A 16,852-nucleotide genomic window follows, 5' to 3' on the forward strand; every position below is an offset into this window, starting at 1 on the left:
AACCAGTGAAGTTGGGTGGGAAATGATGAAGCCATCTATTGGTGGTTAATCCATGCTCAGTAGGTAAAGAACTTGTTTCTGATGTTCTTTGGCCAGATTCAAACCCGTGGACCTTGGCGGTAACCTTCATAGTGGAAGACTAGAATCTTGCCACTTGGGCACTTTGCATATTAAAACGGTCATTTGAATCATTTTTAAGCTATCATAGAATTTATAATTTTTTTTTACTTTTCTCTTTTAAATCCTATTTTACTAGCACAGAACCTGGTACAAAGAAAAAAAAAAGATGGGGGGGTTTCCCCTCAAAAAAAAAAGGTTATACAAAACACATATTTTCAGGGTAATTTAAGATTTTAATTAAATTTTATTCAAGGAATGGAAGTACAGTGTCATTAGAAGTTTCCGGGCAGATTAAATTGATTTGTTTAATTTTGCCTGGACCATGACTTTATAGCCTGGAACCTTCTTTTAATGAATTTTTATTTTTTCCATTTTTAAATCTATATATATAATGACATGTCCTGACTGCGATTCATCATTGCCGAGCCGAAACCACTGAAGTTATGAATATGAAATTTGGTTGGTAATTTCATTTCATGAAGTAAAGACTGACTAAGAAAGGTTTTTCTGAAGAATTCAACCCTTCGGGGGGGGGGGGGGTCATAAGAGGGTTGAAAGGTTATACAGAGAAATCATGCCGAGCCAAAACCGCTGAAGCAATATTTATGAATTTTGGTCAGTAGTTTTATTTCATGATGTAAAGACTCACCAAGATGGGATTTTTCAAAATTCGGCCCCTAAAGTGGTCATGGGGGGGGGGGCTCGAATGTTGTATGGGACAAATCATCGCTGAGTAATAATCGCCAAAGCAATACGAAATTTGGTCAGTGTTATTTTGTAATGTGAAAACTCACTAACAATGGATTTTTCAAAATTCATACTGTAAGAGGGACATGGGGGAGGGGTTCAAAAGTTATGTGGGGCAATCATCGCTGAGCCCAAACCATTGGAAGCTATAAATATGAAATTCGGACGAGATTTCTGGAAATGCAACACCCATTGGGATCATGAGGGATTCAAATGTTATTGGAAAGAAGCATTGCCAAGCAATTTTTAGATTACCAAATCCACACGAGTGAAGCCACGGGTAACAGCTAATATCACATAAATAAAATAGTGTATCTCGTATGCAAATAAAAAAATGCCTGATTTTAGATCAGTGAATCCCATTTCATGCTGGTATGAATATAACATACTTAAATTGGATAAAAATCTGTTTTGCTGATTTTAGACTAAAAATATTATTTTTAAAAAAAATAAAAAATCTTGAAAGGACTTCAGAGAAAATATCTTATAAAGACAACTGATTGGAAGAAGTGCATATGCAGGATTTTCATGAACTGTTTAGAAAAATATTGGAGGGGTGATACACACACCCATCAAGACAAACAATAACTACAATGGAATTTATGGTCACAATCCACTCAGAGAGTCAGAAAAGTGTAAAATAAATTGTGAACAGTTTCCACATTAAAGTTTGAACAGTGAAAAAAAAAGAAGAGACAGAAATCATAAGTGCAACAATCCCATGAAGCTCAGTGAAAGCCTCAAAGAAGATTATCAAAGTGAGATATCTAAGGGTGTAGTTGCATAGTTCGCATCGGCAAATGAAACACTGGCATACCCCGTCTCGTAGACTCCTGGTACAAGAACATGTCAAATTTGTGGGGAAAAAAATGTGGATTGCTACCATAGACTCCATTGTAAATATAGTTCACAGACGTGCTAACTTTTGAAATCCAGAAATCCGGAGATTCTCCCGAGGGGAACCCCCCCCCCCTCGGCACTCAGACTCAAAAAAAAAAATTCACAAAAAAAAATTATCAATTAAGAAAAAGTTACATTCCCCCCCCCCCCAAGAGAGGTTCTGCATTGCCCCTGAGCAGAATATTATTCCATGTCAGTCTTTCCGTGCAGAATAGAGAAATCCCATCTACATACTGTTCATAAAACAGAAGTGTTTCCTTTCGTGGATACTATCAGTGATTCTATCTTGGGTATATGAACTCTTATAAGCTTTATATTTTAGCTTTTTTATAGCTTAAAATTTTATATTTTATTTCTGAACATGTGTTTACCGCACGGCTGTTAATGGAATAGAATAACGATTATACAGGAATTTCGGCAACCAAGGTCATGCCCCTGATAAATGATTGCCGATAAATGCTACGAAAACGAAGTCGCGTCTTTGCCAATTGCTTAAATGCGGTCACAGAGACTTTTTTTAAGATGTTTTCCCTAACGACGACGGTAATCATTGACGCCACGGTAACGTGAAAGCTCGCGTAAAATCTAATTTTCTGAAAAAATCCGGAGTCTCCTGCCTAAATCGGGAGAGTTGGCAGGTCTGAGTTCATCTTGATGAATACTGTCACATCTCCAATTTTTCAAAATTACAAGCACCATGTATTTATGTAAACCATAAGGAAACAAGTGAGAAAAGATTAAAAGTGTGAAAAGAAAATTCACCTGAGAAATCAGACTCTGTGTCGGAATATCAACAACATTGCACAATCTGAACAATGATGCTTTGTAAAATGTGACCAGGCCACTGTCAGACCAAGGACTGTTGGTGACAGCTTTGTATCCTAGTATATCGAGCTTGGACTGCAGCGTTTCTGTGAAAAATGATTGTGAGACTTCCTGTAAACAAATGATGCTGGCTTGTAGTTTGTCTAGTTCTCGAACTAATTTATCGGCATTTGTAAAACTAGAGGACAAATTATACGACATTATTCCAAATGTTCCTTCCTTCAAGGACAACCTCAAATCCTCACTGATATACCGATTAAACACGTGTTTTCGATTTGGTAATACACAGAAAGCATCTTTAGCCAATGTTCTTTTATTGTCAAGTTCATCTTGGGCTCCATTTGTCTTAGGGACTGTATCATTTTGATTCTCAAAACCAAGGGGTTCTGGTTTATGGGGGACTGCATCCTTGGGTGCAGCAGCATCAACTATATTTCTGTTGTCTTCACCATTTACTGGAGTAGCTGGTGGCAAGAGTTCTTTTGAAAGGAATGTGTCATCATGCAACTTGGGGGGAATAACATTTTCTGACTTCTGATCATTTTTTTTTGGATCCTGTTGACATGGCTCAGCAGTAATTGGACAAGCTGTTAGCTCAGCCTCTTCACCTCCAGTGGCTATGTTAGCATCTAAATGACTTTTCTCTCCACATGCATCTTTTTTAGCATCATCTGATTTTGAGGTTTCTGGGACTGATGGCAGAGCCTCTCTAATTTCCTTCTTCTCTGAGGCTTCTTTTTCATCTTGTTCTTTTGGTTCAATTTCAACAGAGACAGGTTTCTTTGATTGAGATGACTCGCTAGATGTAATTTCTGGTTTTGTGCTTTCTTTATTATTGGGGTCATCTGTTTTCATGTTTTCCTCTGCACTAAAAGCCTGTTTGCTCTCTTCATTTTGAGATTTAACATCATCTGGAACACTTTCATCTATTTCCATTGGCTCATCTGAAGACTGGTCATCAACCTCATCTGCTGCTTTATTTCCTTTAACTTCCTTTTTTGAACTCTTTTCCACATCATCATCAGTATGTTTTATTTCTGTATCAGCTACAGAGGGATCTGGTTTAGCTCGTTTATTTGACTCTATTTCAGAATCTCGCTTCCTTTTTCTACTAGATTCTTTCTTTTCCTCAGGTTCATACTCCCCCTCACTTTTTGGTTCAATGAAATCTTCTTCATCTACCTCGGTATATTTTTTTACTTGCTTATTTCGTGAAGGACGTTTGCTAGCAGGTTCAGCAGTGATTGACTTAGCTGACATTCTGCGGCTTCTCCGGCCAGAATTCTCTTCTGAATCTTCAACATCAACAACTGGGGGTTGTGCTGCATTTCTAGATTTTCGGCGATCAGGAGTAGAGGAAATACCCTTTTTTGATTCAGCTTCTTTATTAGACTTTGACTGGTCTTTCTCATCATCACTTTCATCAGACAGCTCAACTGTTTCTTCTTCTTCCTCCTCCTCCTCTTCTGAATCTTTCTTCTTTCTTGAAGAACGGCTTCGCCTACTAGTCTTGGGAGCAGCCTTAGTTCTTGGTTTAGCACTGCGACCTTTTTGAGATCTGACCTTTCTAGCCTTTTTCTTGCTTTTCTCATCAGAATCAGAATCATCAAATTCCTCATTGCTTTCAAAATCATCTTCATTTTTGGAAGTTGGAACTTCTTCCTCTCCATCACTTTCCTTGTAATTAACATTCTGAGTACTTCTTCTTGAAGACCTTGCTCTAGAAGCCGAAGTTTCAACAGCTTTACTTTCTCTTGCGGGTGATGAAATTTCCCTTTTGGGATTTCTGCTTCGTGTCACTCGAGATTCTGCTACCGAAGCAGCTGTTTGTGCAGCAGTAGAACTTCTACGGGATCTTTCAGCATCCTGACTTGTGTCATCTTCATCCTTGACAACTGTACGTGCTACCTTACGAGATGACACACCCTGCAGAAAAAAACAATTTAAAACTCACAAACACTTTTATATATATTTATAAATATATAGTAATATCCCTCAGCTAACCAGGGTTGTCAAATTTGCTCTCCGGGTAGATACCTATTTTCCCCCCAGGCTGGGTTTTTTTTAGGGAATATTGTTTGTTTTCAAAGAAAATGTATTGCTTTCAGGTTAAAATTTTAGTTTGACCTTAGTTTATACAGGGTGATCAGCGAACAAGCCCTTATTTCAAAATTAAATATCTCTACAACAAAGATCAATAGAATTATGCAATAAACAGTACGTTTATTAGCAAAACTGTAAGAATGTTGTACAGAAATTTCGGAAATTTAGTTTTTTTTTTAATTTTTTAAAATTTAAAAAAAAAAAAACTGGAGATTTTGGGGTTCCGAAAATCCTCATTTGTGTGAAGAGAAACCACTGCATTCGCCTAAAGTTACTGCATGGGCTGCGATATGTGCCAGAGGCATTATAGGCCCCTTCTTCGTGCGAGAAACGATTACTACTGAACGTTACGTTACAATTTTGGAACAATTTGTCAGCACACATGGCGCATACCGCAGCCCATGCAATAACTTTAGGCGAATGCAGTGGTTTTTCTTCACACAAATGAGGATTTTCGGAAACTCAAACTCTCCAGTTTTTTTTTTAATTTTAAAAAATTAAAAATAAAAATAAATTAAAAACTAAATTTTCAAAATTTCTGTACAACATTCTTACAGTTTTGCTAATAAACGTACCATTTACCGCATAATTCTATTGATCTTTGTTGTAGAGATATTCAATTTTGAAATAAGGGCTTATTTGCTGATCACCCTGTATATTCCAAAAATTGCTGCATAGTACAATCTTTAGAATATGTATTTTTTGAAATATTTTTAAATGATTTTTTAGGAACAAAAATGTGATAATAAATAATTTCTTGGAATCACAAACACGCTTTTTTATAATTCTTCTACCTTTTTTATGTAAGCATTTAGGTATGAGAGAAATTGAATTTTCTAGATGTTAATGCTGAAACTGATATTTGGAAAGAAAAGTGATTTGACTCCTCCGGGAATCGAAGAAAAAAAAACCCATCTCTTCATACATTTAGGTATGAGATTCACACATTAAAATATGTTACACGAAATTGCAAACACAAAATTGTGTAACCATGGACAGGTTTATCAAATATACCTGATATATATGATAAGCATACCTACAGAAATTTATTTATAATACACAATAATTTTTCACACAAATCCTTGTATAAATAAATTGAAGCATACGTGAAGTAGTAAACCAATGTATGTAAACTGAACTTTCATTCAAAAAATATTTACATGTTTGCATTACTTTTTTATAAGTTTTATACAGGTACATCATTTTTGTCACACCACTGTCAATTTCTGCACATGAGGGCTAATTAGACCGGGACCTACAATTTATTGCCAATTCCGAATGCCAAGCTTGTTTTTTTTACACTCGTCGAGGGGCTGGTGCGCTAACTCCTTGATGGAGGACTCCCTGTGGTAGCAATTTTTTGCTGCGGTCAAATCGTTGTTTTTTGTTGTACCCCTGTGTCAGGAAAGTTTTCTGACAAGGACGAACTGGGTATCGAACTTGTGACACCTCTAAACATCCTTTGGTACTTCAGGATGTATCTTATCGACCGGGCTACACGCCCCATACAGGTACATCAGACTTTCATAACTGAAATATCAAGAGACATTATCTCATAATGAAAAGAAAATAACTGTGGGATTCTTGAATTGAACATTGGCAATGAACACTTTCAATTAAAACAGAACAAAAAGTATAGTTTCTCTTATGAAAATAGCACCTAACCAGAAAATAAGCCTTAGCTTGAATTTTCAAGAGAGAGATGCTCATAATATAAGTCAGACCCCAAAAATTTGAGTGTTAAAATCGTCAGCCAGATGAAGGCATTCTGCTAATTTGGACAAGTGGAAAACACCTCCAGAGTAATGAATCCTCAGAATGACTGCTATCTCCTCCTTCTAGCCAGATAATTTTTTAATTATCACTGCTCCTTTAAAAATATTTCAGACTTTAATTTAATGAAGTAGAGATATTCTTTAACAGTGAGGAATTTAAGAAAAAGAGAAGCAAGAGACTTTAGCTCCTGAAAGTTTGGGTTCAATTTAAGAAAAAAACTATGGTTCTGGTTACATAGCTAAAGGTTTTATTTTTTTGACGTATCGGGACACTTTTGGATACATTTTCTGCAGGGTTTGAAAAATTTGGAGAAAAAAAAATTCAGGGAACATCCTGATTTCTCAGAATTTTCATTATCCAAATTCATTTATTTTACCACACTTCTTCTTGCTACGGTTCTGCATATAACTCAAGGTTCAGATACAAAAACACAAAAGTTGGTGTGTTTGTGTGTGAACAATTATTCCCTTACTTATAGTACGGTCAATTTTATTGATCAAATACATAGTTTAACATTCACCAAAAATGTATATTTAGACATAATATAAGATATACACATAAAGGATGTACATTAGGGTGGGTCGGAAAAAAAAAATTTTCAAATCGCTATATATAGTTCGGAAAAGTAGCCTCCTTTAATAAAAAGAAAAATGACGTAAAAAATTTTTAAATCTGTTGATGTCCTCCGGACGCGCTATAGTACTTTAAAGTTAATAAGTTTATCAAAATTGAACATTTTTCTTAATTTTTTTAATATTATTTAAAATTTGATGATCGACGTGCAAAAGTTTGTTATACTTATTTTATGGTTCAATAAAGTAGAATAAATTAAAACATCATTTATATTTCAATGTTTATTGGTCGCACAATGTGTTCGAAAAACTGGAATTGACCTAAGTTTTGCAAGTTTCATTGTGCAGCTCTTCGCATGCTTTATCAGAGCAAAATGACCCAGAATTTATCATGAAGAAGTTGGCTGCGCATCGAGTTCCACCTAACCCTATCCAATCAACCATCCAAAGTAGGAGGGTGTGTGTAATTTACATTATAGTTACCAAAATTGACTAGGAGATTTATTGGTTTACAGTTTCTTCCATTGTTTCTTTTCCAAGTGGTCACGTTTAAAGTCTAACTTTTGCACAATGAAACCTTCAAAAATTTGGTCAATTCCAGTTTTTTGAACACATTGCGCGACCAATAAACATTCAAATATCAATGATGTTTTAATTTATTTTACTTTATTGAACCATAAAATAAGCATAACAAATTTTTGCACATCGATCGTCAAATTTTAAGTAACATTAAAAAAAAATTAAGAAAAATGTTCAATTTTGTCAATTTTCATAATCTTCAAGTACTATGCGTGACTGGAAGATATCAACCGATCTTAAAATTTTTTATGTTGTTTTTTTTTATTAAAAGAGGCAACTTTTCCGCACTATAGCAATTTGAAAATAAAAACTTCATTTTTTTCAACCCACCCTAATGTACATACATGTTTAAGTTACATATTTTGAAGTTGTGGACAAAGGAAATTTATTTTGTGGTTGTGGAAAAAGAAAATAAATTTTCCTCATTTTGCCCAAAAATCCCGGGTTTTTTACTACCCTGTAGCTAACAAGGATAATTTTGGAATGAACTATGTTTGTTAACCAGAATCTTAGTTAGCCAAAACATGATTTTCCATAGCTTCTATGTAAAGTCGTTTAATTCATTTTAGGAACTTCCAAAAATTTCAAAGTAACCTTCGTAAAGTACTACGAATCACTATAAAAACTATACAGGCCTAAATTCATCAAAAGCTGAGATAAACAACTTCGCAATTCAATGAAGGAGAAATTTGAAGGAAGAAGAAAAAACTGAACATATATTTTACACCAGGGCTGAGACAAGTTTTTTAGTCATCATTGGTGACGTAGGATTTGTCCAGCCCTGTTTTACAATATGGTCAGAGTGTCAAAAATGTCTTGCACGGGTAGATTTTTTTCTCCACCCTGCTTAGGGACACTTTTCCATACTAGCAAACATGCCAACATAATTTCCACTAATTTTGTGCTATCTTCAGACTTCAATGCAGTTACCACACATACAAAAAATTAGACACCAATAACAATTTTTTAGTCACCATGGTGACCCGATACCTGGCATTGGCCAAACCCTGGTTTATGTATATAATTATAAAAATTTTCTATTTCAATTATAATTTCACAAGCCATTTCCCAAACTGCCTTTTGAGCCATCCTATTACCTATGCAAGTTTTAATGGCAAAGAACAAGAACAATTTTTTGTCTGTGTAGCAGTATAAACCAAAAATGACAATTTTATAATAATACCTTTGCACTTTTTACACTACCACCTCCAGAAGCATCTTTTCTTCGAGAAGCACCTTTGCGAGGCATGACTAATGACTATTAGATTTCAGGAACAAAATAAAAACAAATCCTATAAACACATCAATGAAAATTAAATTTTATCATTGTACTGAAATTATGCGGGGGGGGGGGGGGGAAGAACACACACACTATTAAAACAAATATATTCAAAAGCATGCAAATCAAAAACAGTATATATCACCTTTGTGATGTAATACCTCAACTAACGAAGACAATTTGGTCCGGAAACACATTCATTAACCGGAACACGCTTTCTATAGGTTTGTATGGAAAATCATTCAATTCGTTCTAGGAACTAACAAAATTTCAAAGTAACATTCATAAAAAGCACTATGAAAAAATAGAAAATGACCAAGGCTGAGATATAAACAACTTTGGGTGAAGGGGAAATTAAAGAATGATGAAAAACTGAACATACAGTCAGTTAATTTTTCGCTCTGACACACGCACGGATGGAAAAGATAAGTTCTTAGAACATGACTTGACAAATCCCAGGTGGAGGTCACTGTGGCAACTAGAGAATTGAAATGGAAGCATGATTTCTCCTCATGCACGATAACTGAATTGAAGTTTGGGGGACAGCACAAAATTATGTCAATGTGCTAGTATGTTTAAGGGATCCTTAAATGACTTAAGCCATGTAAAAGTCAAAGAATATACTATTTTGGACTGATCTTGTCAACGAAAAAAAAATGTTTGGTGTCTATGAAATTTTGCTGGCACCTAAATTTCTTTTTGATTTGTCAGGCTCTGTCCTAGAACGTCAAGACTGTTTACTTTGATATTAAATCTTACTGAATGCATTGAAACCATTCAAGCGTCCAAGGTATTTTTTAAAACATTTTCTCTTAGTTTGTCATTCATTTTAAATATAAGTGGCTTATAATCTTTCTGAAAGAGAGGTGTATCTGGAAAGCTATTCTGAGGTACAAATAAATTAATGTCCCGAGAGTGACAGGCAATAACTCATTGAATTCATTTTAATTCAGAAATGCCATTGATGTGCTATAACACATCAAATACCTGAAATTTCGGAAAAGGATGCATAAAAAATTTTGTTCATAGTTCCAAGATGAAAAAGTAGAGAGAAAAAAACTTTCCCAACTTTTTTCTCCCCCTTTCTTTCTTTTCACAGTCTGTCACGATCGCACGACCTTGAAAAAGTGGTTTTACTGCTTTGTATACTGTACTGTATTGTATTGATATACGCACGTTGAAGATATTTAGTTGTTTCCTTTAATGAGGGGCTGTGCACAGAATTTTCAAAGAGAACTTCAGAGTTTTAATTCCCCTGCGGATTTTCTCCCCTCCGTTACATATCAGAAATTACGGAAAGAAATGAAAAATCAATCAGAAGGGAATTTATAGATTGATTTATTAGGAAATATATAAATGTGTGCTTTCAACTATTAATTAAAGTGGATCCTGCTTATAACGTTTTTCAAAAACTGTCATAAAAACGATGTAAGCAGGAAAACACTTCAAACGGGAAATCTTAACAAGAATTACTTAGTACAAATGATTTTTATGGTCCCAACTCTAAGTGAAAAAATGTTCTAAATTAGAGTGTTATAAGTGAGATCAACTGTGTATTTGTTATATGTGCTATATTCCATGTTAAATTCTCACTGTTAATCGACTTCTTTGCAAGCTTTTCCTACTACTAGACAATGAAAGTAAATGAACCTTTCGATAGAACATGTTTTTATAAATGAATTATTCATTTGATTCACAGAGATACCTCCTCCTCCTACCCAGAACATGGCCCACTATTCTGTCTCAAGGAAATGATATAAGCAGGTGATTAAAGACCTGGGGCATCTTGGAAAAAAATTCATAGAGGTACCAGTGAATTATGGGTAAGGGGTGAGAGCATACTTTTTTTCAAAATAATTTTTTTTCCCATTTTTTCACTCAAAAGGGATGAAAATTTAGATCAGGAAATAGCTCTTTTACATTAGCTCATGCATCCATATCAACTAAAACGGTTGTTAGCAGAATCTGTATTTGTTAGCCAAGACAGAGTAAAATTTGAAGGAAAAAAATTCTTAAGCCAATTCGTCAGCCGAAGTATTACTTTTTATCATGCAGAGATGTTTCAGAAAATCATCAACGAATAAGGTAAATATGAAGAAAATGTAAAACTCCTAATGCATTTTGACATTCTATAGGTGTCGTCTTGAGAGGATAAAAATATCACGATGACCAAGGATCCCCCTTGGATAGGTTACCAAATCGTGGTTGCTCAGCAAAAAGAAAAATATTCATTCTATATTTCAAGTAAACTGAAGAGCCAAAAAAACTGGTCTGGCATGCGTATGCAAATAAAGAGATATGGAACCAATCAGAGTACGGCGCTGCGGTCGGCAACGCCTATATAACACAACAAGTGTCTGGCATAGTTGTTTGATCGGTTACTGCTGCTACAATGGCAGGTTATCGAGATTTAAGCGAGTTTGAACGTGGTGTTATAGTCTGCGCACGAGAGATGGGACATAGCATCTCCGAGGTAATGAAATTTGGATTTTCACGTACGACCATTTCACGAGTGTACCGTGAATATCGGGAATCCGGTAAAAAATTAAATCTACGACATCGCTGCGACCGGAAAAAGATCATGCAAGAACAAGACCAACGATGACTGACGAGAATCATTAAACGTGACAGACGTGCAACCCTTCCGCAAATTGCTGCAGATTTCAATGCTGGGCCATCAACGAGTGTCAGCGTGCGAACCATTCAACGAAACATCATCAATATGGGCTTTCGGAGCCGAAGGCCCACTCGTGTCTGAACGACACAAAGCTTTACGCCTCGCCTGGGCTCGACAACACCGACATTGGACTGTTGAGGACTGGAAACACGTTGCCTGGTCTGACGAGTCTCGGTTCCAATTGCTTCGAGCTGATGGACGTGTACGGGTATGGAGACAACCTCATGAATCCATGGACCCTACATGTCAACAGGGGACTGTTCAAGCTGATGAAGGCTCTGTGATGGTATGGGGCGTGTGCAGTTGGCGTGATATATGGGACCCCTGATACGTCTAGATACGACTCTGACAGGTGACAGGTACGTAAGCATCCTGTCTGATCACCTGCACCAATTCATGTCCATTGTGCATTCCGACGGACTTGGACAATTACAGCAGGACAATGCGATACCCCAAACGTCCAGAATTGCTACAAAGTGGCTCCAGGAACACTCTTCTGACTTTAGACACTTCCGCTGGCCACCTAAATCCCCAGACATGAACATTATTGAACATATCTGGGATGCCTTGCAACGTGCTGTTCAGAAGAGATCTCCACCCCCTCTTACTCCTACGGATTTATGGACAGCCCTGCAGGATTCATGTTGTCAATTACCTCCAGCACTACTTCAGACATTAGTCGAGTCCATGCCACGTCGTGTTGCGGCACTTCTGCGTGCTCGCGGGGGGGGGGGGGGGGGGAGGGGCCCTACACGATATTAGGCAGGTGTACCAGTTTTTTTGGCTCTTCAGTGTATATACAATATACTTCAAGTCAAAACGTCTTGACCAGGGAGGTTTTTTATGAGTTTTGTATTTGCCTTATTTGTTGGTGAATTTCTGAGCATTATTAGGCAAAGTTTACCTACTTTTCCATATGCAGAGATTAATATAATGTACTCCATATATATAAAATTCAAAAACATTTACAGTTCTAAATACAGTACACCCCCCCCCCCCCATTAGCCGTCACTGATATTTCTGATGTGTATACAAAAATAATGAAATGATGCTTCCATGCAGGGTTCGCTCCTCCCCCGACTTTTATCTATTGCAGCAATTTGGTTAATCAGATGTAAAAAGTTGCAGTTAAATGAGAGCAAATCTTAGCCAAATTGGTGCGTCATAACATGTGAATTCCAAAACAACTGTGTCAAATGGCCAATTCCACCATCAAACGGCCGAATACACACTCATGATTTGACAAATTCAATCTTTTATTTATTTACCAAATGAAATGTTTTGCCACAATTTGATGCAATGGCAATCGGCAGCGCGAACGTGCTTTCCTGCTTCCACGTGCTTTGTAGCTTGACCTCCACGTTGAAGTGCCAGGGTCAAAATAGGGTGAAACTCTGACTAGCTTCTGTTCCACCCACCTAATATAATAAACACAAAATATGGCTGAGATATGATTGCATCAGCTGGTTTGAACCATTCTGTTCTCAGCATATCAGGGAGTTTTCTTAGTTACGTCCATGTAGTTCAGTCAGAGTTTAAATACTTGCTCTTGTTAATGTGATCTTGATGCATCAAATACCCAGTACAGTCAGACTCATTCATAACAATCACACGGATATTATAAATTTCAGCATATAACGAAGTTTTTCTGTGTCCATTGAATTTCATGTTGCTTATCTAGGCTATTTTGATTGCTTATAACAAACACTGGTTTCAGCAAAGTATGCCTAAAATGAATTTTCGACCGATTTCAAACATCTGTAATCTTGTTATCTGTAAATTTACCTTTCTGCAACTGATAATGTCTCACTTCTTTACTTTGAAGACATTCTAGTAGGGCTGTTTACGGTATTGTAAAATCCTATTTTGCTTTTTTTTTTTTCTACTTTTCTCTGTTAAATCTTATTTTGTTTGCAGGAAGTCTTATTAAAAAGAAAGGATTGAGGTTATTTATTCCCAAGAGAAGCTAGCCTTCAAACCACCTTTAATGCACACTTGATATTCTCAAGCTAGATTCGGACGTTAGTTGTGATGGGTTCATCATGTGCAAATTAATTTTGAGAATGTGCAAGTGCAAAACGTTACTCATTGCTTCAAAAATTTTAGCTCTGCAATTGATTAAAAGACAAAAAATTGAAAAAAATTCGGGATTATTCAAAGTTCATAACTTTCTCTTCAAATAGTTAAAAAAATTAGACTTGGTTTGAAAAAATTTTCTTGTGTACGTGCTCTTACCATACAAGAAAACCATGCTCATTTGGCAAAAGGAAAAAAACATAAACATAAAAGAAAAAAAATAAAGAAAAAAACAGAAGCAATGTGACTGACATACTTTTGTTGATGTATTCGATTATGGGAGATTTCAATTAAATTTTTTAATCTTTACTAAAATAAATTATTATGATCCATTCATTTTAAGATTGCTCAGATTACTGAAAAATACAGATTGTACATGTAAAATGTTTTATTTTTCTTAAAAATACATCATTTTCCAAGTCAGTATAGATATAACGAAGTTCACGTATAACCAGGGTTGTTTGGTTTAAACCACGTTGGTTTAAACCTTGATTTTAACCAAGTGGGTTTTTTCTAAAAATCAAATAAAAGTTGCCTAAATATAATTTTTTTTCCTTAAAAAATATCATATTGGTTCATTATTAGCCAAAATGTTTCATTTTTACCACATTTTATATCCTTGGGGTACATTCTGATGGTATATCTTTAAATGGCATAAGATTTTTGTCAGTCGGTGTAATGGTTAGAGTACAGGGTTTGTGAGTTGAATGTTGTAGGTTCGAATACCAATGTAATCCCACTCGAATTCTTTTTTTGCTGCTGTGATGGTCGAGTGGTTATAGTGACAGACTCGTGATGTGAGGATCCGGGTTCGAACCCCACAGTGGTGGTCGGCTGAAGTTGGTTTTCTGTGGTTCCCAACTTCAAGGCGCAAATGCGAGCCAATCTCCCCGTTAAAAAGTCTCGCCACAGAGAGCAACAGTCCTACAACGATAAATCATTCAATCATAACACTTCACTCATAGTTAGATAAACTTGTGGCAGATGGCAGCACTACACATAACAAGCATTACAGAAAAACAACAAAAACTTCACGTCAGGTTTCACTACACATACACGCACATTCCCGCATGTAACGATTCGTTGGGGGGTTCCGCGGGGGGGTGGGGTGCATGAGTGGTGTAGTAGTAATAGGTAGGGCCTCCAAAAAATGGCTCGGGGATCCATAATGTTCTTAAGTCAGCCACCTCGTTGGGCAATTTGCCTGTTGTGGCGTTGTATTTGTATTTTATAAGTGCTTTTTTTCAAAAAGTCTCATAAAGTGGCCAGAATATATATATTATTTTTCATATGAAGTATCTTAGTCATTTAAAGTTATATACAAAAGCCAAAATTTCTCATTCTTACAACATTTTCTACCCTTTGGCTACATTCTGATGCTCTATCTTTAGCAAATTCCTGAATAAGGATTGCATCACACATCTAAATGTAGTGGTGTATTATCTCACAGGGTTTCTTTTACCCTTCACAAAGAAGCAGCAACAGTAGTGACACCATCATGCTAGGGGCAGGTGGTCCTATAATCCAATAAAGACATCAGCTGTCCTTAAAGGACAAAGACCAGTGTACTAGTGGTTACATTACCTCACATACATTTTCATTTTCTTCCCCATAAGAAGTAGCACATCTCCTACTGTATATCTCCCAGTCTTAATATTCAATAGTAGTTTTTTTTATACTTTCACACTGTTAAGCCCAGTTAATCAGGGTTCTACTGAGTAATAATAACAGATTTATGAAAAATAATCAGCTATATACAGGGTGATTATAATTTGAAGTTTTGATTCCATAACTATTCAATAAGAACTACTGGTCAGAATGACTTGAAAATTTGCATGAATATTCCTGAAGCAATGGAAGTTTCTTTCGCAAAAGGAAAAAAAAATGCAAGTAGTGCAAAATGTGCAGGTAGATGATGCTGTACTTGGCCAGCAGTATAATCGATTTTGTGCAACCACATCGTTTTGGCACTTCCACAGCATCAGTGTGTGGATAGAACTTCTATCAAGATGCACATTGCAATACCAGCAAAGCAGCTGCTGAAAACCCATTTTGACAGGATGCACCTTAACTCTTTTAACTTCTGGCTGTGGGGGGTACCTCAAAATGTCATAAACAGTGGTCAGATTGCAAAATTTGGTGAATTGCAATCTCCAGCACATCCCCTATATGTTAGAAGTTCCTCAGGAATATTAACATGGGGGCGCATTTGGTTTAATGAAGCTGAATTGCAAGCACATCCACATCATGACCATGGCATACTCCGATTCTGTTGTTGAACAACAATTTTTGTGCTTTCAACCTCAGGTTGGACAACATATTTAACATTTCTTAAGTAAGTTGTCGTTATTTGTTCAATTACTTCGTTTTTTGTGATGTTTCCATGAATTATGAAATCGTGCAATGCTATAATTAAGGTATCATTTTGCCATGACTGGCTATCGTTTCCATTCTGCGAGCAAATTTCCCACATGTTGGATGATGTTATTAATTTTACATTTTTAAGCATTTTTTCCCCTTTACCAAATAAAATTACATTTCTTCAGGAATATTCATGTCAATTCTCAAGTCATTTTGACAATCGTTCTTTTTTTACAGTGTTTTGAAATCAGAACCTTAGTTATAAACACCCTGTATATCGTAAATCATTGCTAATTAATCTGCATTATTTATGCTTAATTAAATACATTATATTCACTTAATGTTTATTACTTTTTGCGAAATAGCTTCCTAATTAAGTATAGGGCCTACTGAAAGTAGCTGGAGAAAAACCTTTATATATTATATGATTAATAATAACATTAAAATAATTTTCAAACACACAGTAATCCATTGAGTTGAGCAAAAAATAATTAAATTGCAAAAGTTGGTTTTTGTTAAAATGTAAGAAATATTTATTGATTAATTAGCATGGGAATAGTGTTAATTACATAAATAACAATTTCATTTTAGTTAATTATTAGAAGTTTGAATGATTTTTCAGAAATTTCATTGTTTTTAATGTTAATACTATTTAAAACAAAAAAACCTGGTTTAAACCAAAAAAACCCGGTTTTTTGGTTTTTGTTAAAAAAAAACGGTTTTTTTACCAACCCTGCGTATAACAAAGACTTTCGCTGTTTTTCTCGACTTCAATATAAGCAGGTCAGACTGTGTATTCATTTCTGCAGATGCACTATAGTTTTTAGATTAGAGATG

The 16,852-nt window shown here is 35.7% G+C and overlaps 1 protein-coding gene across 2 annotated transcripts in view; it reads right to left on the reverse strand.

Moving 5' to 3' along the window:
• LOC149076695 (uncharacterized) overlaps nt 1–16,852 on the reverse strand; it is a 62,817-nt gene that overhangs the window by 30,171 nt on the left and 15,794 nt on the right. Inside the window, exons 2-3 of one of the 2 annotated variants that reach the window (XM_089244316.1) lie at nt 8,806–8,914; nt 2,530–4,518 (exon numbers count right to left, since the gene is read on the reverse strand). In XM_089244316.1, the coding sequence (XP_089100442.1) occupies nt 2,530–4,518; nt 8,806–8,871 (2,055 nt within the window). In that variant the 5' untranslated portion in view covers nt 8,872–8,914. The remainder of the gene's footprint in view (nt 1–2,529; nt 4,519–8,805; nt 8,915–16,852) is intronic. The other variant, XM_089244317.1, reaches the window with a different exon arrangement.

Source organism: Pholcus phalangioides, unplaced genomic scaffold, assembly GCF_987345545.1.
Source record: "Pholcus phalangioides strain wild (caught in Gottingen) unplaced genomic scaffold, Ppha-v1.0 ptg000015l_1, whole genome shotgun sequence".
NCBI lineage: Eukaryota > Metazoa > Arthropoda > Arachnida > Araneae > Pholcidae > Pholcus > Pholcus phalangioides.